The sequence below is a fragment of the Columba livia genome, chromosome 1 (assembly GCF_036013475.1).
Source record: "Columba livia isolate bColLiv1 breed racing homer chromosome 1, bColLiv1.pat.W.v2, whole genome shotgun sequence".
Classification (NCBI taxonomy): Eukaryota; Metazoa; Chordata; class Aves; order Columbiformes; family Columbidae; genus Columba; species Columba livia.
In genome coordinates, this window is record NC_088602.1 from 20,638,014 (window position 1) to 20,665,541 (window position 27,528).

General features: G+C 40.2%; 1 protein-coding gene across 1 annotated transcript; it reads right to left on the reverse strand.

The window, feature by feature from the left end:
• Positions 1-19: 19 nt before the first annotated feature.
• Positions 20-27,528, reverse strand: MICU2 (mitochondrial calcium uptake 2). The gene is made up of 7 exons (XM_065049891.1): positions 27,510-27,528; positions 26,638-26,700; positions 17,266-17,363; positions 8,216-8,387; positions 7,875-7,983; positions 3,439-3,596; positions 20-3,159 (listed from the first exon to the last, which is right to left on the reverse strand). Exons 3-7 carry the CDS (start codon positions 17,328-17,330, stop codon positions 3,055-3,057), a joined length of 609 nt encoding a protein of 202 aa, XP_064905963.1. The 5' UTR covers positions 17,331-17,363; positions 26,638-26,700; positions 27,510-27,528; the 3' UTR covers positions 20-3,054.

Here is a 27,528-nt window from a genome sequence, read left to right on the forward strand (position 1 = left end):
ATAACATTCAGACACAATGTTGGAGATTTAAAAAATATATTTTATTTGGTTGCCGTAAACTTTTAACTAAATTGTGTTGAATAATGCTGATGGGCAGGCTGACAATACCACACAGCTACTAAAAGGAACTAAACCAGGTAATGCTAAAACTAGGATGGCTTCCTTAAAAGACAAGGTCTATCTAAACACTGAAATAGCTCTTTCAACCTAAGATTATGAGAAATAAGAACATGAGAAATTATTTTAAGACTGTTTTGTAAAGCCTTTTGGTTAAGACAAATGAAAATAGACTATAAAATTAAACAGTCTGATTCTTCAAGCCTGAGGGACAAGTCTTCCCAGGCCTTCAGAGGAGTTCCTTCCTGGCTGTACTTTCAGGATAACTTCTTCTGAAAACGTTTCACAACTCCATTTTAACTCCTAATCAATATGAAGTTCACTTAAAAATAAGCATATCTGTTTTCTTTTTCCTCTGAACTCAAAGGTTTTGCTTGCTGCCAAAAGCAGATACTGCTGATTGCACAAGCCCAGATACAATGAGCAATGAGGAATTCAACTTCTAGATACACGAAAACTAAATGAATTGACTTTTTCAAAAGAAAACCAAACAGCTTGTAGGAACCAAGTCATTGGTAAACAAAAGAAACCACATAAGCAATACAAAACATCATAAACCTGTTAACGTTTCACAGAATAAAATGTTAAAGAATAATCTCCATTGCAAAGTAAAAATGATTTGCCTAAATAGTAACAACAGCAAGTAAAAGGCAGCTTTGCATTAAAGCCAGAGCCGGACCACAGCACACTCTGGGTGGAAACACACACTTCTGTGATACAGACATGTCTTGCTCGATTGTGCTCTTTACTATTTGGTGACGCGGAGCGGGCTGCCGTACTTTGATGCCAGTCCCACCGCCCCACGCGCGCTGCCATCAGCTCTACTCACAGCTCCCATCACCAGAAGATACAAGCAACTTGCAAACACCCAAGGGACACCAGGTCTCTTATCTCCCGCTGCCCCAGAGCAGCGCATGAGTTCAGTTGTGGGGGGAGGCTGAGGTGTTCACTGCATTTTATTTCATTCTGATGGTTTCCTGGGGAAGTAAGGGGATCCTTGGTGGTCACGGGTACCTGATCTTCTAGACAGGGCTCAGGACACCCACACAGGCATGCTCTTGTTCTGGTGGGTGGCTCTAGGTGCATGTCCACAGATGACAACAATACAAGCATGATCTCTTTAACACAGTTTAAATTAAAGCTCCAAGAGAAGGCCATGGAGGGAAGAGCTGCTTTGCTGGCTTCTCGCTCTGTTTCCCCAGGAGAGCCCACCATGCTGAGGCTTGGGTGGGAGGACTCCTCCTCAGCACAAGCCAGCCTGATACCTACCAACAGACCAAGTACATTCTCTGTCATCTTGGTGCTCCGTAGGTGGGATCTTTATGGTTTCCTAATGCAGTCTCTCCTGTTCCTCACCTGAGGGCTGCTCTGGTATCTATCATGAAAGATTCCCCTCTTCTCAAGGCTTCCCTCACCCAAACCTCAAAGAAATGACACCACCTCCCGCTGAGCTTATATACTACTTTGAGAATAACACAGCCAGTGTCATGCTTAAAAGGGACGGATACTTCCTCAAAGAGTGGTGAGATTTCTTGGTTGTTTTTCTGGAGACATTTCCCAGTCCATCTTATGAGCCTGTTACCACAAACCTGTCTTGAAAGTCTAAGCTTTCACCCCAGCCAAAACAGGTCAGACAACTTGCAGAGGGAAAGAGGAAGAACCTTGAGAGCTTTATAGATAAGTCTATCTCCTATGTATAGCAGCCAACCAGGAAGACTGATCTGGACCTGGGGCTGTTGGCTCCTAAGGATACAAGAAAGAAAAAACATGTAATGCACACCTTTATATACACAGATGCACATTATGTTATAGCTAAAAATGTTCATCTATAATTGCTAAATGTTAATTTTGATTTGCTCCTTGGTTTATTGTTTAAGATCGTATGTCTAACTTTGCATTTTGGAGTAAAAACAATTTTATTTACTTTTTCATTGGACTTACTATTCCCCCAACACTTGCTTATTATAACCTTGAATTCCTGAGATACTGCAGCGTTCCTCATCACAGCCTTACACAATTCTAAGATAAAGGAACTATTTGTTACACATTCACCTTCTGCAATACAATTAAAGCAAAATAGCCATAACTCAAATTGTAGCTACTGCTATTTATGATACAACGAGGATTTTTGTTTCTCATTTATATGATTTGTTGAAGAGGTCTGAGAGACTCAACTACATTCATAGATCAATGGATAACTTTTCAAGCCTGTATCAACAGTCTTGTATTTCCAGTTTAACATTATCATAATGAAGGTAGACAAACCAGACACCCACACAGGATCTGGTGGAATCATCCACCAGGAACTAGCACACGAGCAGTTCAGAATAATGAGGGCACGAACCATGTGAATTTTCCTTTTTGATCTAGGATAACTTGATTTGCATGGATTGTGCAAGTGGTCACCAGGAACTAGCACACGAGCAGTTCAGAATAATGAGGGCACGAACCATGTGAATTTTCCTTTTTGATCTAGGATAACTTGATTTGCATGGATTGTGCAAGTGGTTTTGCCTTTGGACCTCTGTCCTTGCCAGGGGAAGAGAACTGCTGTGTTAGTGGCTAACTGAGATGATGTGCACCCTTCCAAAAGGGGATGATATTGCTGTGACGTTCCTGCCAGTGACCACTATTAAAACCTGCATATCCTGCATGCTACAGCTACAGCGCAGGGTCGGACTCCACAGAGGAGTAAACAACACTATTCCCTAGAACAAGAGTACTTCTGGATGGATGTCAAAAGTGATAACAGTTCTGTAAACCAAACTGATTGCACGAGAATGATATAAAACTATTGCATTAGAATCTGGGTTATTTAAAGTTGAACTTCAGTAAAAAAAAAAAAAAAAAGAGTATTTTTGATTCAACTATTATGTAAACAGGACAGACAACCCCCCTCAAATAACAACACCTATAGCAAGAGAATAATGGACTGCTTTAAAAAGGACTTTTCCCAGTTTGCTTCCACACTTCTTTGGCTCCTTTAATGCTTTCTCTTTTCACGCACTTCCAGTAACCTTGAATGCCTTGCTGTTGTGGTACCTGTTAATAAAGTTAAACTATGTTTTAGCATTTACACAAAGAAGAGTCTTATTCACAGGCTGTGTAAATATAATACGTAATGCAGTGCTGCTGCTCCCATAGTTCACAGACATAACAAATTCTTGCTGGCAGCACTCCTCCCAGATTCATAACCAGTAAGGGATCTTCAGTTTAACATCTAACTTCTTTCTACTAATTATCTCTATTTGTTTTCTACAGGTGTTAACAAGATAGTTATGTCATCTCTGGTATTAAAAAAAAAATATGTGAGCTTGTTACCCTCAAACCTCGATGAATTCGGTTTCTCAGGACTCCAAGAAACTCTCCATGGCTGAGGCAGTCATCTCCATCTAGATCAAAAATCTTGAAGATGGTATCCAGAACATTATCTGAGAGTTCTTGTCCTGTTGCCACCTTCACTGCTCTCTTGAACTCGGCTAGTAAAGACATAATATTACATCATAGTTGAGTCCGAACTTGTAAAGAAATTGGACAGCACATACATAGCAGGATTCTGTACAGTTTACAATGTCTCGTGGGTATCCTAGATGGAGAATTTGGGATGTGTGAGCTAGTAAACTATTAGGAGGCTTCACAGTATCACAGTATAACAGTATGTTTGGGATTGGAAGGGACCTCAAAAGATCATCTAGTCCAATCCCCCTGCCAGAGCAGGAACGCCTAGGTGAGGTTGCACAGGAACATGTCCAGGTGGGTTTTGAATGTCTCCAGAGAAGGAGACTCCACAACCTCCCTGGGCAGCCTGTTCCAGTGTCTGTTACCCTCACTGAGAAGTTTCTTCTCAAATTTAAGTGGAACCTCTTGTGTTCCAGCTCTATCCCATTACCCCTTGTCCTATCATTGTTTGCCATCGAGAAGAGCCTGGCTCCATCCTCGTGGCACTCACTCTTTATATATTTATAAACATTAATAAGGTTACCCCTCAGTCTCCTCTTCTCCAAACTAAAGAGACCCAGCTCCCTCAGCCTTTCTTCATAAGGGAGATGCTCCACTCCCTTAATCATCTTTGTTGCCCTACACTGGACCCTCTCCAGTAGTTCCCTGTCCTTCTTGAACTGAGGGGCCCAGAACTGGACACAATATTCTAGATGGGGCAGAGTAGAGGGGAAGGAGAACCTCTCTCGATCTACTAACCACCCCCTTGTAATACACCCCAGGATGCCATTGGCCTTCCTGGCCACAAGGGCACAGTGCTGGCTCATGGTCATGGCTTCAGTTCATGCATACTTGAGCTTGCTTCATCTTTCATAACACAATCTTTATTAATTGTGTGATAAACTTTTGAAATGCACTAATTTGAAAACAACAGTAAAAGTGGCAATTTTTGCTATAAATAGCCATATGCTGAATACTTGTGTACTTTTGGCTGATACCTGTGCATACGATTGGTAAGCATTTGCTTCACTTCGATCTCATAAAAATACCACAATTTTATCTCTAATCAGTTTCAAGCCAATTCCTTCTGCAAGAAAACTCCTCTCACAGAACAGTATTTTACAATATTCTCCACCTCAACCAGCAATCTGCTCAGCAACTCTGTAGAAATACAGACCATCAAATACTTGGTGCACTGCTTACAGCACATGGCTTTGTATACCGCTAGTTCTGTTTTTCAAAGTACCTTCTCTTAAATTATGATGGAAAAGTTTATAAGTATTTATGGCAGAAAAAGCTGCCATACCTCTGGAGATTTATTTTCCTCTTCAGCTTTTCAGCCTTCTCTCTTTACACTACCATGTGCGTTGTGGTAAAATAGCCACTTTTGGTCTTGTGGTGTAAAGAATTTGGAGTTTTGACTCAAGGAAGACAAAGAAATGTGTGGGGTTGCCATAAAACAGCAGATAGTAAGAGTGCAATTATTGTTTACTATAGCAAGCACAATCACAACACATGAATCAGATGAATTTTTGGAAATGTCGATTGCAAGGAGGGACTGGAGGTTATTAAAGTATAGCAGTTTTGTAGATTATTACGGCAAATTGTCCAACTAAGTAATAAATACAGTAATAACGTGGTTCTGCTTTTGTAAACAAGTGCTGTTTATAAATAGTGCTATAAATATGATCAGTTCTGAAGTTTGTGAGAAGAGCACTCCTGACTTAGGTCTCATCTTTGCCTCTTTGAGCAACTCCGGTATAAATGCAGCTGATTAATTTACAGTTGGTTTAAATATAATTAAGTTGAAAATCCTTCTGTAAACGGATATACCGCAATTTGAAAAGGACATGAAATACAGGATGCTAAAAGTCTTAATTTTGTCTTTAAAAAGATGTTAACTGTTTCAGTTCTCAAAGCTAAATACAAATCCAGAGATGGCGCTGCACATTTTTGAATAAAACATAAAAAGAAGGAGAAAGATGATCTAAAACAGTGGAGCATAGTAATCTTTAAACAAAGAAGGACCACTTTATCAGAGAGAAAAGATGAGCTGCTAACTTAGAACAAAAAGTCTACAATAAAAGGAAGGACTAATGGGCTGTCTTATTTTTGCATAAATATTCATATGTGTGTGAATACACACACGTACACACATGCAAACAGCAAGACGAAGAACTTAGTGAGATTAAGGAAAGGATTAGGCATGTACACATGTAACATCCATGAGTTACCTTGGGAGCTGGCTGCTTTGCTTTCCATCACAGAATGGTTCAGTGCATAAACAGAGGCACAACTGCCTGATGATCAGGAGTAAGTTTTTACAAGGAAACATTACCAGAGTCAACACCAACTGTTGGCCTCATCATCCTTTGGCACTTAAAAATGGGATACGTAACAGAGCTGAACTCTTGTATCTCACTTATGACTATTTTTTCACCATTAATTTATCCTCCTTCCTCTCCACTCTTTGTGCACCTTGTGCAAATAAAATCTGTCTCCCCCTACCAGAAGAAATACGTTGCCAAACCAGACAGAGGAGGGCCACAAATCCAGCTGGGAACTGGGGCATGTGATGGAAGAAGAGAAGCTGAGGGAGCTGGGGAGAACAGAAATGCAAAGGGCAGCCTTCAACTACCTAAAAGGGATTAAAGCACCATATTTTTCCCAAAGGTGCATGGAGGTAAGACACAACGCCATAAGTTGCAAGGGTTTGACATAGAAAAGTCTTCATGATGAGTGGTTAAGCACTAGATGAGCCTCCTCAGAGAGGCTGTGGATATGAAACTCTTCCTGAAGGCTGGACTAACTAGTGATGAGACTCACAAGCTGTAAACCCTCCCGGTTTTGGCCTTCGTTGGTTGAAACCCCATCCAAACATTTATTTCTCAAGAACACTGAATTCTCTTCCTGTCTTCTCACATCTCTCTCACCTTTTTCATGAGCCCATCAAATATTTATTTCAATTAATGTTAATGTCTCATCAAATTTCCTTAGGAACTTTTAATATTACTATTTTCAAATAACTTACGAGAGCTGCCCTCCAACAACCTCAGGACTATAACAAAAAGCATTTGTACATCCGTGAAACTTTTGTTGCATTGCTCCTATCTGTAAAATATGGGCAGGAAGCAACTTCTCCAAATCTTTATTTTAAAACCAACTTTACCACAGTTTGTTTTTCATAGCCATGATTACATGACACTACATAATCACATGGAGAATGCAGCACGGAGAAATAAATAAAACACAGCAAGATGCTACAGACCCTGCAAAAGAAGAGATTTCTATTGTTTCATTTCTTCCAAAAACTAGTTGCACTATGAGGAAAAGCTTTGTTACCTTGAACCACTACTAAAGCATGTATTGTTTCAATAAATCCTTCCTAATCTAGACTTTAGATTAGACTGAGAGCAATCCTTTGGAGAAGTACTTGGGGGTTCTGGTGGATGAAAGATTGGACATGAGCCAGCAATGTGCCCTTGCAGCCCAGGCCAATCACATCTTAGGCTGCATCAAAAGCAATGTGGCCAGCAGGTTGAGGGAGGCGATTCTGCCCCTTTGCTCCGCTCTGGTGAGACCCCACCTGGGGTCCTGTGTCCAGCTCTGGAGCCTCAGTACAGGAAAGACATGGACCTGTTGGAGAGGGGCCAGAGGAGCCACAGAAATGATCAGAGGGCTGGAACAGCTCTGCTGTGAGGACAGGCTGAGAGAGTGGGGTTGTTGAGCCTGGAGAAGAGAAGGCTTCGGGGAGACCTTATTGTGGCCTTTCAGTACTTAAAGGGGGCTTATAAGAAAGATGGAGAGAGACTTTTTACCAAGGACTGTAGTGACAGGACAAGGTGAAATGGTTTCAAACTGAGAGTAGATTTAGACTGGATATAAAGAAGAAACATTTTACAATGAGGGCAGTGAGGCACTGGAACAGGCTGCCCAGGGAAGCTGTGGATGCTCCATCCCTGGAAGTGTTCAAGGTCAGGCTAGATGTGGCTCTGAGCAATCTGATCCAGCACAAGATGTCCCTGCCCATGGCAGAGGGGTTGGACTAGATGTTCTTTAAAGGTCCCTCCCAACCCAAACTATTCCATGACTCTACGGGTTAGTCTACCATGAACTGTCCAGCATATGATAGCACATTAGAACTCACAAATCAAAACATTTTGGGAACTTCCTATTATTATTTTTTCATGAAATAGAATTATTTCAGAATAAAGAGCAGCATACTGGGTTTGGACTCCACAGTGCTACTTTGGGATCATTTATTTACAAATGCATTATTTATTTTTTTAAAAAATACATACAAAAGATGCAGCACTTACCCCGTTTAACAGGACGATTGGCTACAGTAAACATCTGCATGGCAATAGAAAAGTCCTCCAGGTTATTTGTAAACTTGCAAAAAGTCTTGAATTCTTCCAAACTGATATTCTAGAGTACCACAGAATTGAGATGATACATAATCAATAATACATTCAAACCCCAGTAAATCTATTTCATTACATCTGGTGGAACCTAGTGTTTAGGTGTGATTGCTTACTCATTGTCAATATTTGTACTTCTCAGCTGGCAAAACACTAGTTACATTATTAGATACTCATATTCAAATGAAAACCTGTACATACCACTGAGGAAGGAAAAAAAGCATGCTTTATGTACCAACCTCGCCAGTCTCAATTCTGTCTCTCACATTCTGCCAGTAAATTTCATTGTTTTCCTCATCAGTGAAGTACAGTAACCATTCTGCAAAGTCTTCTTTTCTCATGACGTTCAAACCCTTTGAGAACTTTATGAATTCCATTTCTTGGACTTCTGTTTGCAGATTTTCCATGAATCTAAGTGGAAACAAATATTACCCAACAGTTGATACTTGCATCACTGTATCACTACTACTACTTTAGCTACTAAATGCCGTAGACACTAGCTCTCAATCACAGATACTATGGACATCATTGTTTAAAATGTCACTGGTTTAATTTTACCTGTGTGTGCCATTTGTTTCCGTGGCTGCATTTCCACAATGACACCAGTAGGGTGCTCTCTAAGCCTGCACTGATTGCTGCTGCTGCTAAGGAAATATAAAGATACACTGGACATCTAGTTTTCACTACTGTTTAAAAATGTGCAGATAATGAGATAAAATAATTGATAAGGCAGTATTATAACGAATGAATGAAAAAGGACACGGTAGCTAAAAGCCTGACACATGATTTATGAAATTCCGTATTAATAAGAGAGGAATGACGAGGTTGGAAAGTACCTAGAAAGATGAGGCTCTAATAATCGCAAAGGTGAAAGAAGAAACTTAAAATCATGACTGCATGAAAAGAAGACTAAAAGCCTCAAAGATTATAGCTGCAAAGAGAGGTCTGGCAAATTGGTTCTGTGCTCACTAGAGGGTGGATTAGAAAGGATAACGACTGACACGTACAGACTTCAGAAGAGCACAGAAAAGGAAGCTGCAGGTGTTCGAGAAGGTACGAAGAGAGCTGTCTGAAAATGGAAGGGGTGGATATCAAGGTTTTTAGGAGACACCCATTCTTTCAGGAAGACAAAAAAAGGTAGCACGAGAAACAAGTAACAACCCGCAGGTATGGAGCTAGAACTGTCAGCAGGGTTGTTAGCTTCGAGTTTCCCCAGTTTGGTTTATGTGGCCATTATTATTTTGTGTGGCCTGCTATGAATTTTGAGAAAGTAAAAGACAATACTGTGTGATTCATTTGGTAATTTCCACCTCAGACGTATGAAATCCAAAAATAAGTGATAATTTTTAAATATAAATAAAGGCTAAAAACACAGGGATGCTTGTGAGAATCCCTTTAGTACTTCAAAAGAGCCCTGCTTTATTAAGTTGCAAAAATTATTGACAGGAGAGGGACAAAGCAATTAGTTGGAGAAGAGGGCAGCTAAGGGTCTATGTAGCAAATACCAGTAGAGGCTCATTTGCTCATCAGTGTTTGCATGGCCTCACTGGATTTGAATTCTTTCCCCTGAAATTATGGCATTTTAGTCCGCAGAGCTATCTTTAGTTCTTTAATGAGATCGCTTGGACAATTAGTAGCTGGAAGCTGTGTGAAGTCTACAAGGGGCTAGCTGAAGACTGCTGTTACAGCATAATCTGTCTCTTTTATTTTTTTCCTCTGATAATTAGAGCTGCACATGCAAATAAAGGACCAACACATGCTCCACGGCACAGGACATGCAGGTAAATGAAAGCCTAGCAGTAGAAGTGATTTTAAGCTTCAGCCTAGTTTTATTAGGGTAACACTGAGGAGGGGTATGATATGGTCTCACATTTTAAATGGTCATTTTTCTGGTCCAGTAAAGGGTGTTACAAGGCTTCCGTAGTACAGTCAAACATTGAAGCATATTCCTCTACAGTCCAGCTTAAGACCTGGCTCACTTTCAAGTCCCCTGACTCTCCCCCTCACAAGGGGATGGAACACCAAAGGACTTGTTTGTGCCACCAGTATGGAGGCCCCTTGTCTTACAGACCAGCGAGAGGTTCCTTGCACAGCTTGCAAACCACTCTTCAGTTTCCAGACACAGCTCCTGTCCTCACTGCTGCCTCTGTCCAGCCCAGCAGCCCCACTGCACCACCCGCAGGAGCCTCCCCCGGTCCTGGGAAGGGAGGTCCAGCTCGGGGAGAGGACGGCATGGACCAGGCATGTAGGCCCAGCGTGGAGTCGGCCCAGCACAGACTGCGCAGAACAGTAACTGCATCGTTGACTGCCATTTCCAACCCATGTGACGTCTGGTTTGGGGGAGGAGAAGCTGCTGAAAATGAGGTCAGTTTCGGAAATATGCCTAAACTGTGGATGTAGGGAAATGAGATACCATGTGTTTTATTTTCTTGGCTTTTAATCTATGAAAGGTGGACATATTTTGCAATAGATTTAAGCTCTGCTATTGAAAATATGAGTTATTTATCTTGGGGAGCTAACTTTCAGTCATTTGCTGTACCGGTCAGCAGCCACGGGTGATGACAAACTACATGTTCTTCCATCTTTTCTAAATATTTAATTTCCTTAAGCAGAAAACGCTCAGTGTCCTGCCCTCGAGCCATACCCAGTAAGGGCAGGACAGCTGAAAGACCACTATTTCTACATGCTGGGGAAGGAGCGGGTGGCCCACCTGGCCCACACGAGCCAGCTGAGGCGCAGTGAAGCCAAAGAGGAAAGTGGCAGTTTTGACGTGTCCTTGCTCCTGCACCCTGTCCAGCTGGACAGAGAATGAAGTGTTCTATTTCCCCAGCCCACTGTGGGTTTTCCACTGCCCTTTCTCAATGGTTGGACTTGATGATCTTGAGGGTCCCTTCCAACCAAAACTATTCTCTGATTCTCAGGCCTGGGCTCTTGCCCTCTCCAGCTGCTTTGGAGCAATGACCCTGCACCCTTCCTGTGGCACAACAGCCGTGCATCTTACTGCACCACACAGATCGGGGAGGGAAGCCGGAGTTACTTATTTAGATACGAAAAAATTAACAGATATTTAATTTCAACTTGTAGGCTAGCTCCTGGCAAGCCAGAGTGGGAAGATTTGCTGCCGTACCAAATGCTACTTGGAGCAGCATCTGAAATGTGTAATTTAAATTTTTTATGTGATAGTCTCCCATATTAGAAAAATTAAAATACTATGAATCATCACATCAGCATTCTAGGTCAGTCTTATTCCCAGATGTGAGAGCTAAAAATCCTAATGAGGTTTTTTTTAAGTGAAAGTTATTAAAAGTTATTAAAAATAACTTTCGAGTTATGAAGTAAAACTTGATACTTAAATGCCAAGACACCACTAGGGATACTTGCTTTTGTATCTTCTGGATCACAGTGTGATGAATTTCAGCTGGAAATTCCTTAAAAATTTATCCAGATATTAGGAAAAACAAGCATAGAATGAAATTCCTGCTCTCCAAAAGTCAGTGGGAGCCAGAAGGGAGTCAGAATTCAGCTACGGGAACAGGATTCTGATTTTAAATGTGCTCTACAATTCAGTAGTTATGTTGGGAATACTCTTATGCTATAGTAGCTTGAAAATAAAAGCAAGCCCTAAGTTTCCAAATAACGAAAAAGTAAATCACAAATTCATAAGACGGGGAAAAGGCTGGGAACAGACAGTACTTTTTAAAGATAGCCTGTTTTATCTACACTCTGTAAAACACCCACGTTGAAGGCCAATGGCCAAATTTGTTATCGTGTTACAACAGTATCCAGAAACCTTATCAGGATTTATCCCTCATTTTGTAATGTGCTGTACTATAGAAAGAGGGAGTCTCTCAAGACTTTCTGGCAACTCAGCTTTATTGGAAGTGAAAACGTAATAAAAGTGGGGAGACCTCAGGAATGCAGCTATTCCCCCTCCGGCCTGAGATGTTGCAACCAAGTGCTGGCGTTGTATTCCTTACGGCACACAGAGTAGTAGCACGAAACACAAAAGGAAAGGTTACGGAAAGTTTATCTCCCTATACCTCTTGACCTGAACTGACATTCTGTGCAGAGCTTTAACACTCTAATACAGAACTGACCAGTTCTTGTCGCACTGATTTATAGGAAACAAACTTAACAACAAAGAGAGTGGTGGATATACCACCCTGACATTTGTACTCTGCTTCGCCTCCTCTATGGACACTGAAGTCCTTTTGAAGGCTTTATAACCCTCTCTGCATCTACAGACTGTTGCAAACCAGTGGTGAGGTTGCCTTTTTGCAATCTGACTTTCAAAACAGAATATAGAAAAACTAAAAAGGGCTTGACCGTAAACTTTCAGAGAACATTTAGATCTATGCTTGTAAATTCAGTTTAGCAAGCAGTAAGACACTTAATCAATCTTACCATTTGATTTACTGTCCTCAATGTTTCCAAATTAAACAAAGCTACTCACTTTCATTTATAAACGTTATATAGAAACTAATCAAGCTTTTCCTTTGCTATACATCTAAGAAAGGAAGAAACAGAGATTCTTCCCAACACCTTTACTATTTGGGAAATATTCAGATTCATTTAGGACAGGAATATACAATAATGAAGCCAGATTTTGTTCCCAGCTCTAATTTCTCACTGTCTGATCCTGGTTGCACACGATGTAATCCCTACGTGTATTAGGGCTCTATATAAATACACACATAGATACTAGTGTAGGTAGAGAGACAAATAAGGAGGCAACTGTACTCTATTTCTGCAAAGTACTTCCAAATCCCTAGATGAAAACCACTGAAAATGTACAGGCTGTCATCACAACAACAGCACGACGGGCTGACAATGTGACCTGAAAGAGATTCTGCATCCCTGTGTCGGCACCAACACGAAACAGCACCAGGAAAATGTCAGCACTGCCAGGCTGGTTCAGCCTGGATTGTCCTGGTTCCTTAAATGAAAGGTTTCAAATGAAATGTACCAAGGAATTCAAAATACTGAAGGAAAGAAACAGGACGGGCAGCGAAAAGGCATCTTTTGTGTATGGTTACACAATTTGTGACCTTCAAGCTAAACCAGAAAATTAAAAACAAACCATGATTAAAGAATAATTCTGGTGCAAAATTCTAATAACTGATGAGAAGTTTGGAAGCAACAAATCAGGTAACATAACGTCATAAACTGGATTTGAAACGTTAGTTTTCCTTGTATGATTAAAAGATGCCCATTGTTTAGCCACATTGAGAAGTACTTTTTTGTAAGTCACCTCAGGAAAAAAATACGATGATTAGAGTTTTTTAATATACTCTCGTCAACTCTTTCTGCCCCCCTTCTTTTTCCTTCAAAGAGATTGTGAGAGATTTAAGCTTGCTTGGGGACAGATTACAGAAAAAAATCATAGCAGTCGTAAACTGTTTAGGGAGTGAATTACTGTCTCCTCTTTTATTTGGGATTACACACACTTAAACAAGATCAGCAAGGGACTTTTTTTCGGGGAAAAAAAAAACAGTGGCTGTCAAGAAGAAATATTTGCTATACCTAGAAAATAAAATAGTTTTCTACTCAGAACAAAAAATAGTACATACGATATAGCTGGAAATTAAAGCACAAGTGAAAGATTTTTTGGAAGGAAAAGACCAAAAGATATTTATGTCCCAAAAAACAGGGGAAACTCATGCAAAATAATAAAAAGCCTGGAATCCTGGAGAACTTCTCGCTTCATGTTTGAAATATGACATTCTCTAATATGACGTTCTCTAATAGAAGACAACGTTGTTGTTGAGGTGTAAATCTGAGTGGTGGTCATCTCAAACAGAAACTTGTTCAGGTCTTCTGAGAAGAAAGTCTCACCTGGTTACAGCTTCTTGTAAGAAATCTACCCTTCTTAGTTACATGATTTTAAGCTTGTTGCATATTGTTTTATATTTTCCTAAACTGATAGAGGAGAATAATGATTCTAGCTGCATTTGACTACGAGGCAACACCTTTGCAAGTGATGTATATAAACATACTACAGCGTAATTTAGATTTGAATTCCCTAACTTTTGCCAGGGAAACAAGCTGTCCCTTTTGAAGTTGTGTATTATTATTATTATTATTATTATTATTATTAATAATAATAATTCTCATATTATCCTTATGTTAAGGAGAATACAACTGGCAATAAATAAGGTAGCAGTCTGGAGCTGAACACATGTTCCTTCTGTCCCACCTTAAGATCTCTGAAACCACCTTGTTCCCATGGGAAAAACATGGGCTGGTGTGTGTCCTGGGTTGCTTCTGCTACTTCTAGGCAGATCCGGGAGAAGCTGCAGAACCAAGCGGGAATCCCACCACTGCTGCTCAGCAGAGAATGTGAAGGAGCAGCTTTGGTTGCTGGTTTGACTGTGTTCTAGAGGAGAGTGAGAAAAGAGCTTGACTGGTGTCCCAAAACACCTATGAAAACACTTTACTTCCATGCTCCCAGCAGCCCAAGAAAGGCTGAAAAATGATCTGATATTCTGTTTCACGGTCTCATTCTTTACGTCCAGTAAAAAACAGCCTGAAGATTGCCCTTGTATCACCTACCGATGATTTCTCAAGAGCCATGCATCAGCTGGAGACAGATGGAGCCCAGCGTGGGACGCCAGCCCCGTCCCTGGAGCCGCTGTGCTGGGGGCAGCGGGGAGGGAGGGAGGCACCAGAGCTGCCCTACATCAGCTCCACACGGCCCCAAGAGATGCACACAGCTTCGGTTTTCTTTGCGCCATCTGAATGCAAAGAAAGGAGAACAGGGCAAATTAATTGCCCTGATATATTGACTGTGACTGTCTGACATTTTTTAAATGTTTGGACTGGGGGCTAAAAGGGTCAGACGTCGTTGGTGTATATGTAGGTGCAGATGGTTGCACACTTACAAAAGGATTTTTTAACGTCAGCCAAACTGAAAAGGAGGAAGCATGAGGAAAACATATGTAAGTAATGAGGTGAGAACACTTGTCTCAGCTTTCTGAATTCCCACGTAAGTACAGTGAAATTTCACAAAGAAAGCATTCCTGCCCTTTTATTTTCCACTTTCAAGGAGTCTAAAGCACAGCGATATCCGTGTATTTAACTAATGGAACAAGTTTTAGTGTTTTCTAATCAAACCTAATCACCCCTACTTTCTACTAGGTACTATGCTGATCAATGGAAAAGCTTTCTAGGCAAGAACTTGGAAAATGACAAAAGCATTTACCATCATTATTTTCTGCTTTTGACAATGATCTATGTCTGTACAGCTCATCAGTCATCTCTTGTAAAAACAGCATGGCACTTTGATCAAACATCCAACAATAGCTTCCCACATAAGGCAAAATGTTATGAGAGGCCATCAGATAGAAATCACATTTTCTCTTAACAATAGGAACCCAGAAATGATGTGCTTGATTTACTTGCAAATAAAATAATGTGAAAGGTGATATCTTCACACAGGTTAAAAAGACAGCGATCCTTTTATTCACCCTTCTGTGTGTTAAACAAACTTCACTGTCATGTTGCAACTGAGATGGAGTGTCTACGCAGTGATAAAGAGGCACATTCCAGCCCCACAAAACATAACTGCCACTGTTGAAAAATTACTTGCATTAAACCTTACACTTATCCCACAAATTTTAAGAGCAAGATGTGGGAGTTTGATTTTGATTACAGGCCTCTATCTGTGTGGTAGGCAAAGGTCTTTAACCTACGTGTTCTGAAAGTACTAGGTACATAGTTTCATCAATGTCATGGCTTGTTGGGTCAATGTAGGATTTTATCTAAAACCTGAGGCTTTTCAGTTTACACTGTATATGCAAACACAACCTTTTACTGGTGCTCTCTGCCTTTTGTTTCATTGAGAGGATCTATGGTATTTACAGAAAAGGGAGCTGGAGGCATCTTAAACTCATTTTACTCACTTAGATTCCTATTGAGTTGAGGTCTTCAAAAGAGAAAGGTTGTTTATTTGAAGACCAGTGTATGCCAGAGCCAGTGGAGCTGAACACTTTTTAATGTTAGAAAAATTGCTGCTCTTCCTTTTCTACTCTGGCTTTCCCCAAACCTCTACTGATTGCAACAACATTCATTTTTAAGAGGGCTGACATATATTCTCTGCTTCTGAACATAAACTGAAGTAAAACATATTATCCCAATTTATTTTGCAGTCAGTAAATCACTGATTACTTTTGTAGAAAAGGTAATACTGATGTAGATAATCTTCTCTTGATGTTGTGCTACAAGACGTGTGTCAAGATTCACACACGCATTTAGGCACTTCATTTCCATTTATCTACAAGAAAGACTGTGCATTTGGATTGTAGGCCCAAGTTCACATAACAAGATGTGTCTGGAGTTCATACTAACAGCATAAATTGATCTCCCAAGTAACAATGAGTTTTAACCAGTTACGTTGCGATGCTGCGTAGGTGGTGGTCATCATTACTGATGGAAATAAACATTGGAAGAAAGAATCTCATCCAATTAAAACACTAACAGCTGCTACCCAGTTGGCTTTTCAAGTCAAAAGCAACCACAGCAGAACTTCATACTCTGATGTAGACAAGGATTACACCACCTTTCTGACATGTATTTGACATAAATTGAGCGATTTCCTACACCAGTCTTGAACTTTCTACTAACTTCTGCCTTTGTACAGCTTACAGTGAAACAGGCAGGAATACGGAGCTACGTTTCCAGGAGTAATGGCCGCCCGCCTAGTATTCCACTGCCGTTTCATTCTGATGTGGTGTTTACCAGGTGGCTCAATTCTCAGTTCTGACATAAGTGCCACGAAGTACCTGCATAGACCCATTGCAAAAGTAGTTCAAAGGGTAAAGGAAAAGGTAAGGTTTCAGCAGAAGTTGGAATTTAAAGCAAGCAGAGAAGGTGCCTTTAGCCTACCATGGCAGTTGTAACGGGGAGGGGGGTATCTCAGCTCAGAAAAGCTTTTTTAACAGATTAGCCATCACTTTTTTGATGATTTGATCAACAAAAACACGCATGAATCACGTTGTCTCAAGGTATGCCATCACACAGCTGCCACAAACGGTTGTCTCGACCCTCACAGCCTCCAGGCCCATGGCTGCTTTGGAGTTATCATGGTGCTCAACTCCTCCTGCAGGCAGCAGACCTCAGGAGCTAAACTACAAATTTAATCATGCAAAATCATCAATAATCACCTGCTTCGTTACCTGCTTGACTTTCTGAATCAGCTCAGTGTGGGGTCAGATTAATGCCAGTGTTGGTGCAAAGCAGAAAGGGTAGGAACAGGACTGTTGCTGTTAGGATTGCCTAGCTGAAAAAATACCTGAAAAACTCAGAATAGCGAAGTTTTTCCTTTCCTTCTTTTCCAAAGAAATGTACCAGCAACATGGTATTAACACTGCAGCTTTCCAGTTCTGCTCCCTATAAAACAAAAAACTGCATGATTAATTATTACGCATTCTATGATTATTAATATCTGTTCATCACAAATCTGGAAATATGTATTTGAAGTAGAGTTTCACAAGAGACACTTGCAATTTAATTACTGTTCCCAAAGCTATCACACAGGATCTCAGAGCTGAGTAATTCCTGCACATCAGCTGATAACAGTATATTATATGTTCTGCTTCTAAATATCCTGTATGAAAGAGGAGTAGTACAATTTACAGGCACCTTTGGTGTACTTTATTATTAGAACTGAAAATGTTGCTGGCTAAATCTTTACAAAAAACTTTATGCTTAGGTAAATAGAGGCTTTAAATAAAGTTAACAGCTTTGTGAAAAGTTTTTAGGCAATTATTTCTAATTTGTTGCAGCTATTTAAAAACATTCATGATAGTCTAAGAAATGAAATCAGAAAAACACAAACTATTCACAGTGCTCTATTATTGCAAATTTTCAACATTAGTGATCTTTCTATATTTTTTAATCTGTTGAAGAGATTTCTGCAGAAAAAGGATGCACATTATTTCAACTCAACAGCATCTTTACCAAGCCTAAAACCACACATAATGCTGGATTTCTGTTCTATTCTTCTCTCAGCACTAGCATACTGGCATTTCTTTGAATGCAACGAAACACTAAGCAACATGAAGAGAGATTTTTTTAAGTCCAGAGGGATTTCAACAAACTATTCTTATGACATCTAAATAGCCTCTGTGTCTTTTATCTGGTTGAAGAGGTAAGATGAAAGACAAGAGTCTATTCATAAGATTTAATACTAATGGTTATTTAGCTTTCAGCATCATCAATAACAAGTCCCATTAGTCCACTGTGTGTTTCATGCTTATTGCATACGTGACACAGTTATTTTGTGGTTGAAGAGGTAACATTCCTCGTTTCTACTGCAAGCTACAATTTACCAAATGCCAGTGATTCAAGTTATGTATGAGTGAACCTAGAAAAAAAACTTTTCGAGCCATATGCAAACTGTACTTATTGAACTTTTATCATTTAACTGCAGGCAAAGAATATTTAAATACCCAAAAGATCCAGCTTTCTGAAGTTTAAACACTTCAGATTACTGTGAAGACTGATGCATAAACATTTTAATACGCTTTTTTGAAAGTCAGAAGTCAAACATTCATGTATGCTTATTTGAAATTCAAACCCAAACTATTTATATCAGAATGCAGTTTTCTAAGAAGCTACAAGAAGAATCCACATATTTCTCACTGTAGCAAGACTCTAATCTGCTTCTAATATTTTTTTGCTTACATGTTTAAAGATTTGAAAAATGTAAGAAATACATTTGCTGACGTAATTTTTAAAACTGAATTCATGATTACGCATTTAAATGCTTCCAATTTGATTACTCCATATTAAAATCTGTGTTGTATTGAAAACAAACTGGAAAACGAGGTTTAAAATAACCTTTTAAACACTAAGTCTGTGACAGAAAGGTTTTTTAATTCTATTCATGTTTCTCTAGTTATAACCTAGAAGAAGACATCCAAACAATACCTATCTCATCTTATCCGAGATGACAAAGCCTATCCCTGGATTTATAACAAATATGCACCTACTTGTTGGCTACGCCTTCAGTCGAAATTCCGCAGTGGAAATGGCAGATGTCCAAATACTATGTTAGTTAGAGTTAAATGTATTTTAAAACTACAAAACAGTAAATTTCTTTAAAACCAAATATGCAACAGGAGACCACAGAGACTAAAGCTTAAGGGTAAAATTTCAAAAAATTGCTTTTCCTAGAGTTAATGCTATTAAAGTACATGTTAGTACATAATTCCTTTTTGTCCACAGAATCATTAGGAGCTTTTGCTGCTGAACTGTATAAATTAGTACTGACATGACAAATCTTTGTTAGAAGATAATGAGAGCTCTATTAATATTTCCAACACCTCACCCTCCCGAGCTTAGGTGAAATAACTTACATTTGGAATGTCTCTCTTGGCAATGAGAATGAAAGGTAACCTAATCCTGGAGCTCTAAAAAGGACCAGACTGGTAGCTTTGAGTCAGAGAGCTACCATCTAAATTGAGTGGAAGTTTGTATTCTGGTGTGTATCTGGTGACCTCAGCCCCAGGAGGGTGCAGCACAGCACAGAAAGGACGGCGACATTCTAAGTCTCATCTTGATACAAGCACGGGATGGGGCAGGGGTGCGTATCTCAAATGGGGAACTCCGACATGAGTCCATTGATTCAGACAAAGAAACCCAAAGACCAAGCTCTGATGCCACACAAATCTATATGAAATAATGAATATGTGTGTATGCATCACAAACATAAGCTTGTTTTCCTAGAGCAATACTAACACCTTGTGCACTTTCCAAAAGTGCCATGAACTGCTGAATTACGCAATTATTCCTTTTTAAGCAAGATCAGCTAACACAACATATACTCCTCATTACACAGACTGTTAACATAGAAGCCTGACGCTGCGAACACTGAGTCACAGGCTCAGACCCACCTAATCCCGCAGCTCCGGCTGAGCTCCCGACATTCAGGACCTGATACTGCAGCAAGTAGCAACAAGTGTCACTGAGAAGAAACTTTCCACATAGTGAGACAGGATTTTCAGAATAATGTACCTAACTGATTTTCAAAACTCATCTGAAACGGCAATAGGCTTACTGTCTCTAGACTTTTACCACCTTTCATTGCAGAATTTGCCTGAGGCATGACTGGAAAGCATTCATCATGATTAAAATTTGTAGCATGTTCCTTGTTCTCTTACTTCCTTCCTGGGAGATAGTATTTGCTGTGCAATGTCTTGTTTCAATAAAAGTTGTAAAAATAATACGAATAGACGAAGAACAGTGACAGAAAAGAAGGGAGGGGAAAGGAGAACAACATCTTAGTTTCTGTCTGCTAGTGATGTCCCAAATCTTTCTACAGGTAAGACAAAATCTTTGCAAACTTTTCTGAGTCCAGTTCTCTGAAATGCTCCTTGTTTTTCAGCAGCCAAATCAGCCAATTCATGGACCCAGGCTTCTACCCTTGGAGGCAGTCTAGACTTCAACCTACCAGTCTAGCCTCAAATACTGCTCAAGAGCATCGAGCTTTCTGTCATTTTGAGAGTCTGCAAGATGCTGGGATATATTCTGCAACTCAGTTCTGGGAAGCAGGTTTATATCCATTATGACATGAATCCTGCCAGGTGCAGCTAGTCGAAAGAACTGTGACCAGACAAGCTAGTGGGACCAGAAGATCCAGATCTCCAAACGCAGTCTTTTCTGGCAAAGCCCAGACAGCCTAAAGTGGACGCCAGAGTGAACAATACAGCATTTAAAGATGAATCAGCTTTAATCATGTAAATCCATACTACAGTTTTTAATGCTCTGCACTTTTTTAAGAGCTAGGATTCAAGAATACATCAGGTCTGACACAGGCTAAAAGCTGCACAATTTTCTTCTACAGAGAGTATAACAGACAATATCTGACAAGAAATCCGATGGGGCCTTTTCTAAGCAATAAACAGCTTATATCCAGCATTCAACAACATCCAGCAGTCCCACTGCCTGGAATTAATTGTTTTTTAATGACAACTAATGACATGGAATTGCTATGCTGTACTGTCAGTGCCTCTAGCAAGGAGGAATATAGAACTTCATGGATGTTCTCAGCTTTCAGCATGTCACTCACAGTTCTCCGTCATTTCATGAGGAGGCACAGAACAAAAACGGTTTCCAGCCACGTGAGCTAAAGCTGATCTGGAGGCAGACATTAGAGGATATACTTTAGGGCAGCAATAGGAACAGGTTCAAATGAGTCTGCTGGCAGCTGGGAAAATCAGCTTCTACACTCAGCTGGGGACAGTCCTGCACAAGAATTCAGGCCCTGCCTCCCTGCCATGCTTTATTTTAAAAATACTGATTTCCACCAAAAGCAGAGAATCCATACTGAGCACCCCCTCAGGAGATGTGATGTTCAGTGCAGCACACTCTTCTGATTGAGGTGGACTTGGCCCAAAGGCAGAGCACACCCACCAACTGACCATCCTTACGGGCACCGTTTCCAGTTTATTCCATTGAATTTTACAAGCAAAGGTACTAGGTAACCTTCAGAGATTGTGACCAGATTCTTACTCTTTTGAATCAAGGACTAGAGCTGTTAGCGCAAAACCAAATTGTGTGTCTTCCCTGATCTGCCAGAAGCCCACACTGCTCTCTGGCTTCTCGAGCTATGTAATTTGAAGTGCTTCAGACTAGGTTAAGTAGCAGGGACTAAAGGGGTAGCCTTGGCTCACATATCTGTGTAATGGAACGCAATGCTACTGTGACCACAACAGGCTTCCAGATGACTTCCTTGTGGGAAAGACTTTGGCTATCCAAGCCAAATTCAATGTGCTTGCAGGACAGGTACCTAGAACAATGTCAGAAAGCATGTTTGTCCCTTTTGGGGTTATAATGTCATCAGATCACATGGAAAAATACAATATTTTCCTTCTCTGTGAGGTAAACAATGACTCAGAGCTTTTTAATAGCTTAATATTTTGATGCCACATGGCTTGCTTCTTCACAGGGTTTGCCTGCCTGGAGAGTTTCCTCTAAAGCCTGCAGGAACATTGCCATGTTCTTTGATTTAAAATATCTACAACAGAATTCAATGTTCATCTGCTGATACAAAACATACACATTTATGCTGGAGAAGATAAGTGAAGAAAAAAATGTGCATTTCATCTGAACTGCGAGGTGACGATGAATGACACACTCTTTTGGGGAGGGTTATTAATTTTAGTCTTTGACCAGATTCCAGCAAAATCCAATGTGCTGCACCCCTGTTACAGAGTATCACTGCACTAGAAGAGCACAGCTCTCAAACACCATCTTCCTCTGTTCGGTTTAGGCAGCCTTTAGTTATTCTGGGCCCGGGGCTTTGCAGGCTTTGAAGCTGCGGACAGAAAACTTTAAGATAATTAGAAATTATAGGGAACAGATGGGCAGGTTCTGATGGGCTGCACAGCCTCTGTGGCTGAGGAGAGCCATTGCAATGCTGCACTGTCTGAGGGCCGAAGTGTAAAACCCTGTGCTGACCAGTGAAGTGGTGAGAAATGTGTGAATGCTGATGTCATCTGTCTCTCTTAGGATGAAAAAAATAAATTAAAAAAAATATCCTGCTTATAGTAAGACTTGATTTTAGTTCAAAATTTTCTGTTTAAAAGAGATTAATAGCTGTGTCCCCAAGTACTAGTTAAATTAAAAGTGCCCTCAAAACAAAAACCAAAACCAAAACATGTAAATGAGATACTTTGTATGAAAATGTGTTCACTATGAAATTCAGAAGCAATGATTAATCATTTGGAAATAAGACAATGCACCTATTATTTCCCAGCATTAATTCAATTTTAGGAACAAATATAGAACATTCTGTACTATCATTCTTTTCCTAATAATAGCTAAAATTAATTTCTAAGTTTAGCCATTACACAAAGCATATTAAATTAGAGGTATTGAAACTGCTTGATAACTTATTAATCTAAATTGAAGGGCCCAAGAGCAAAGTCCCCGATCTGGACAACTGGGCTGTACAGTAGATATCTGCAACCACTAGCATTGTTTTTAGTACCAGAATGTTCTTGCACATATCACTATTAGAGTATCCTTTTAAGGAACTCAGGGCATTAATACAAAAGCAACTAGTGCTGTTCACTGGGCAACACCTTTCTGAAGATACACCAAACTCTTTGTGGCAGTTGCACATCCCACTGAGATGGGGAGCCTTCAATAGGGCAGGTGATGGCTCCTTAGCACCTTTTGTGCCCCACTGTGCCTGTGCCCACATACACACCTAGGATGGTGCTGACAGTCATGTTGTCCCCACACTTGCAGCAGGGTGACTTCACCTCCACCAGCTGGTGGGGCAGGAGGGGTGGGACCCTCAGTCAGTTGACAGGGTCCTCGACAAAACAGGTGACCAGAGAAGCTGAGAAGCTTCTGGACCATGTTGTAATGCCCACAGCCAGATCTGACCAGGCTATAAAATGGGGTTCCAGCCAAAGACCCCCTTGGAGTGGTCTTCTCAGAGCAGCAGCTCTGTGAACTGGAGCCCTCCCCTTAGACCGGGATGCCATCTTAGGAGACTTCCCAGGATTGAGAGCCCCTCACCTCCTCCTGTGGTGAGTGGTTATTTTTCTCCAGTGGATATATCCTTGAATGAGTCCTTGCCTAACCCAGGCAAGTGTGAGCCCTTGCCTAACTCAAGCAAGCGATTATTTATTCTGGGTACCCTTAAGTGAGAGGACTGTCTTTGTTTCTTGTGAGTGTATGCATGCACGTTGTGGATCCTCATTATTCTTATGCTGATGTACCCCAATAATCCCCTCAACTGATATCCAAATCTGTAATTTATGCTGTCAGAGTGATGAATAATTGTATAAACCCTGTTTCTAGTTGGTTTATTGGCCACACTTTTCTAGCTAGAATAAGGTCTGTTTTGGAACTTGTCTGCCTATATTTGACTTTTGAGGTGCCCCCGTGACACTCTTCTAGCTCATGCACTTTGCTATAACACCCTACACCCCTTCCAGGCAAGGAGTCAGCCTCTATTCTTCCACGAAGCGCGGTCAGGTCCTCAGCTGGATGTCTCCCATGAAGCAGAGCAGCTGTGCTAGGAAGCCTGGGGCAGCTTTTCCTTCGGTCTATGGGAAGATGCGTGAGGTGAGACAGTCACTGCATCTCTTCACTTCTGCACTTTTTTCTCCAGGCTAGTTAGAAAGAACCAGGTCGCCAGTCTCGTAAGTCTGTGTCTCTCCTTCACTGTGTGCATACGTGCCAGCGCCACGAGTAAATCAGATTGCCTGCTCTGCAAAAGTCAGCATGGAACTTCCCAAAAGACGAGGCCCATTAAAGCTGGGCAGATTTTTTTGCTTTTCTTCCAGCCTCAATTATGGTATTGGAAAAAGAAAATCCCTCAATTGAGATATATTTATCTGGATAGCCAGGTCCACTGCAATCACACTGAAGGGCCATTACTATGTGGTTACATTTTGCATTTTAGACATGTAAGTCAAAGTCTTATTAAAAGAGGCAGAGATTCAAGCACCCTGGGACCAGAGCAAACAAACTGCTTTTTCCTTTCCTAACACAGTATCTCATTGAGTATTGAGGGCTATCTTCCTACAGTAAATAAATGACTGGGACCCCTGTCTACACACTGGACAGGGAACATACCTGGATATACCTGCTGGTTAAATAAAGTTGCAAACTACCATTTAAACCTTATTTTCATAAGTCAGTGACATCTTTCACCTGGTGTCAGAGACTAAGATTACTTTGAAAACACAGCAAACTCACATGCGAATTGTAAAAGCGTTGTGGAAATAAAGCAGCATCCCAAACACCAAATTTCTGTTGCAGCATCTCAGCTTTCAAATAACATAGTGAATTTAAAACCAGTATTTTTATGCTTTGTTTTGCTTGAAAGTAATACTATGACTGCCATAATTACTAAAAAGAAGGGGTAAAAACATACGCACTGACTAAATTCTAAAGCCAAATTCACTACTTACAATTAACTTATTTTGTGAGACACAGAGACAAGAAAGAAAACAACAATCAGAAGAAAAAGTGATAATTCGGACTTTGCCAAGTAGAAATATAGATACCGGAAGTATATAAAGATACCTGTACTCCTCAAAGCTACTGAATTCTTCTTTTGAACAGACTATAATTCCATTTATAATCTGCTAAGAAACTATATTAAATAATATTTTCTGGTTACAATAACTTCAGATTTTTCTCAATAGATAACTCTGAAGACAAAATTTGAAGCAAGATAAAATAGACATTCTGGCTCAGGTATTTAATCAGCTCCTAACTGTATCAAAGTTCCTCTGGAAACTTTATACTACAGCTGTGCATTCACGCAGAATAAAGATTCTTTTTCTTTCACTGTCATGGCAGTTAAGTCCAATTGAAACTGGTTTTGAGGAGCAAACAATCCTATTAATCCCAGCTATTTTAACCTGGTGAATGATGAAAAGGTTCAAAAAAGGAGATAATGTTAGTCAGTCAAACAATTTTTAACTGAATTCTGGATGCATACTGAGGAAGCAATCAGAAGATGTTTTTTGTTTATGCCTTCTAAGCAGTAAAGGCGTTAGCAATACTGTCACTTCCATTTTTTCCTCAGGTAGGTGTAAATGCAAAGAACATGAGCTGGACCAACTCTTCGTAGAAACTGCTGCTGCATGGTAGGTTTATCAAGCAGAGCCCTATACAAATTCCTTATTGAACGCTTCCAACATGAGCAGTCGCTGCCCCACGCCTAGTTACCCCTTTTCAGTTCATGACTGAAAGCAAGTTTGTAGTGAGAAAAATATCCTTCAGCTACACCATCCGATTTAAGCACACAACACAAGCAGGGCTGCTGATGCAAGCAGCACCTTATAGTAACAGATGGAGATCATCTATCTGTGCTCTCCCCCTCCTTTGCCCCGGTTCATCAGTTCCTTCTGAGGTGTTTTCAGTACACTCAGGACGTTCTCCTCTCACTTTTCAGCCTTGTTCAGTCTCATCCAGGCCACAGAATATCTTGTCCCTGTGCTGACTACAGGCAGAAGAGGTGGCAAAGCCTCCACTTGGGGAAGAAGGCAGGTTGCAGTGGCAGCATCCAGGGGAAAACAGCCAGAAGAGAGCAGGAATTCACCTGCCCCTTTCACTGACAAGATGTATTTGCCATTTGCTAATGGTCTGCAGTTCAGTGAAACTTCTTACCTAGCTGGAAGATTGTTTCTCCTGGTCTGCATCTATGCCATTTCTCTCTGGAAGTGGACCCAACTAAAGTAATTCTTGGCTTTTGTTACCTCAATGAGAAAAATTACATTTCAAACTAACTCACAATAAGCTGGTATTACTACAAGAGCAGCACTTAGGTAAGTTTAAGTTATCAATTTGTTTGGAAAACCATCTTTTCTCATATGGCAGTACAGAGTTTTTTTCTGAGTTTTTCACAAATAGAAGAGAGCTAATTTGAAACAGAGCCTTACAAAAACTAAATAACAGAGGGGCTACACAGTAATGAAATAAATCAATTGCATACATTTCATCAGGAGATTCCAAAGTGACAAACATTTTTCTTCCCCAGCTAGAAAGCAGTTGACAAATCATGCACTTTCATTTAATTAAACCACTAATACTGATGCTTATATACTTATCTAAAAACTCTGAAAAAATAACAAAGCTCATGGGAACCATGACAATGCTTTGTAAAGAAAAACGTATTTCTATTTCATACCCGAAATACTGTTTCATCTCCAGCTGCTTTCAAATCATCTTCCTTCCCAATGATCCTCTGTAGCTGTATTTGTTAAAACATAATAAAAACACAAGAAAATTACAAATTGGGTCTTACAAGAGTCTCCTTTTCAAGAAAATTTCATTAATATCCCTTTTTCTTCATTATAAAGTCATCACATTTCTGCAACGTTCTCTAGTCATGACAAAGTATTTGCATACTTGAGGGTATTTTGCTATTCAGACACACTTTTTGCCAGGAATGTCTTATCTACTGTAGCTAATACAGCCAAGCAGAGCACATGAATCTCTCTCTTGTAACCAGCACTTACTCTTACTTTTAGAGGAGATTTTCTGTCACTAAAAGCTTAGCATTCCCTCCATAAGATTTTGAAATTCAGGGGTACAACATCAAGGGTCATTTGGGAAATAAAAATCATGCTGTGATTTTCGTGTTATCCTCCTAGACAGTTTTACATAGTTCTGCTACAGACATGATCTCCTAGACATGAAAAACATACCTGTTCAAATTAGGTACCATACAACTAACAACTAAGAATAATTTAATTAAATAAGGAAACATATTTTCAGAACTGGCATTAAGCAGAATGTGGTTTGAATTTCCCCTTCGGCCCACAAAATAAATTAATCTTGAATATGTTAGCCAAGATTTTTTGAAGTACTGAAATGACTCATATCTGAAAACATAACTTCCACTGTGCTGAGTAGAGCTTTAAGGAAATACAGAAATTGCAATAATTTGCAGCACCTCAAGTATATCTCAGCTGCAAGGTTTCTTTGGCTGTATTTTAGATTAGGAGGTCAACACTGCCACAAGAATGAGTGATTTAACGTAGCACAAGGTCTACCTACCTTTCACAGACATTTGCAT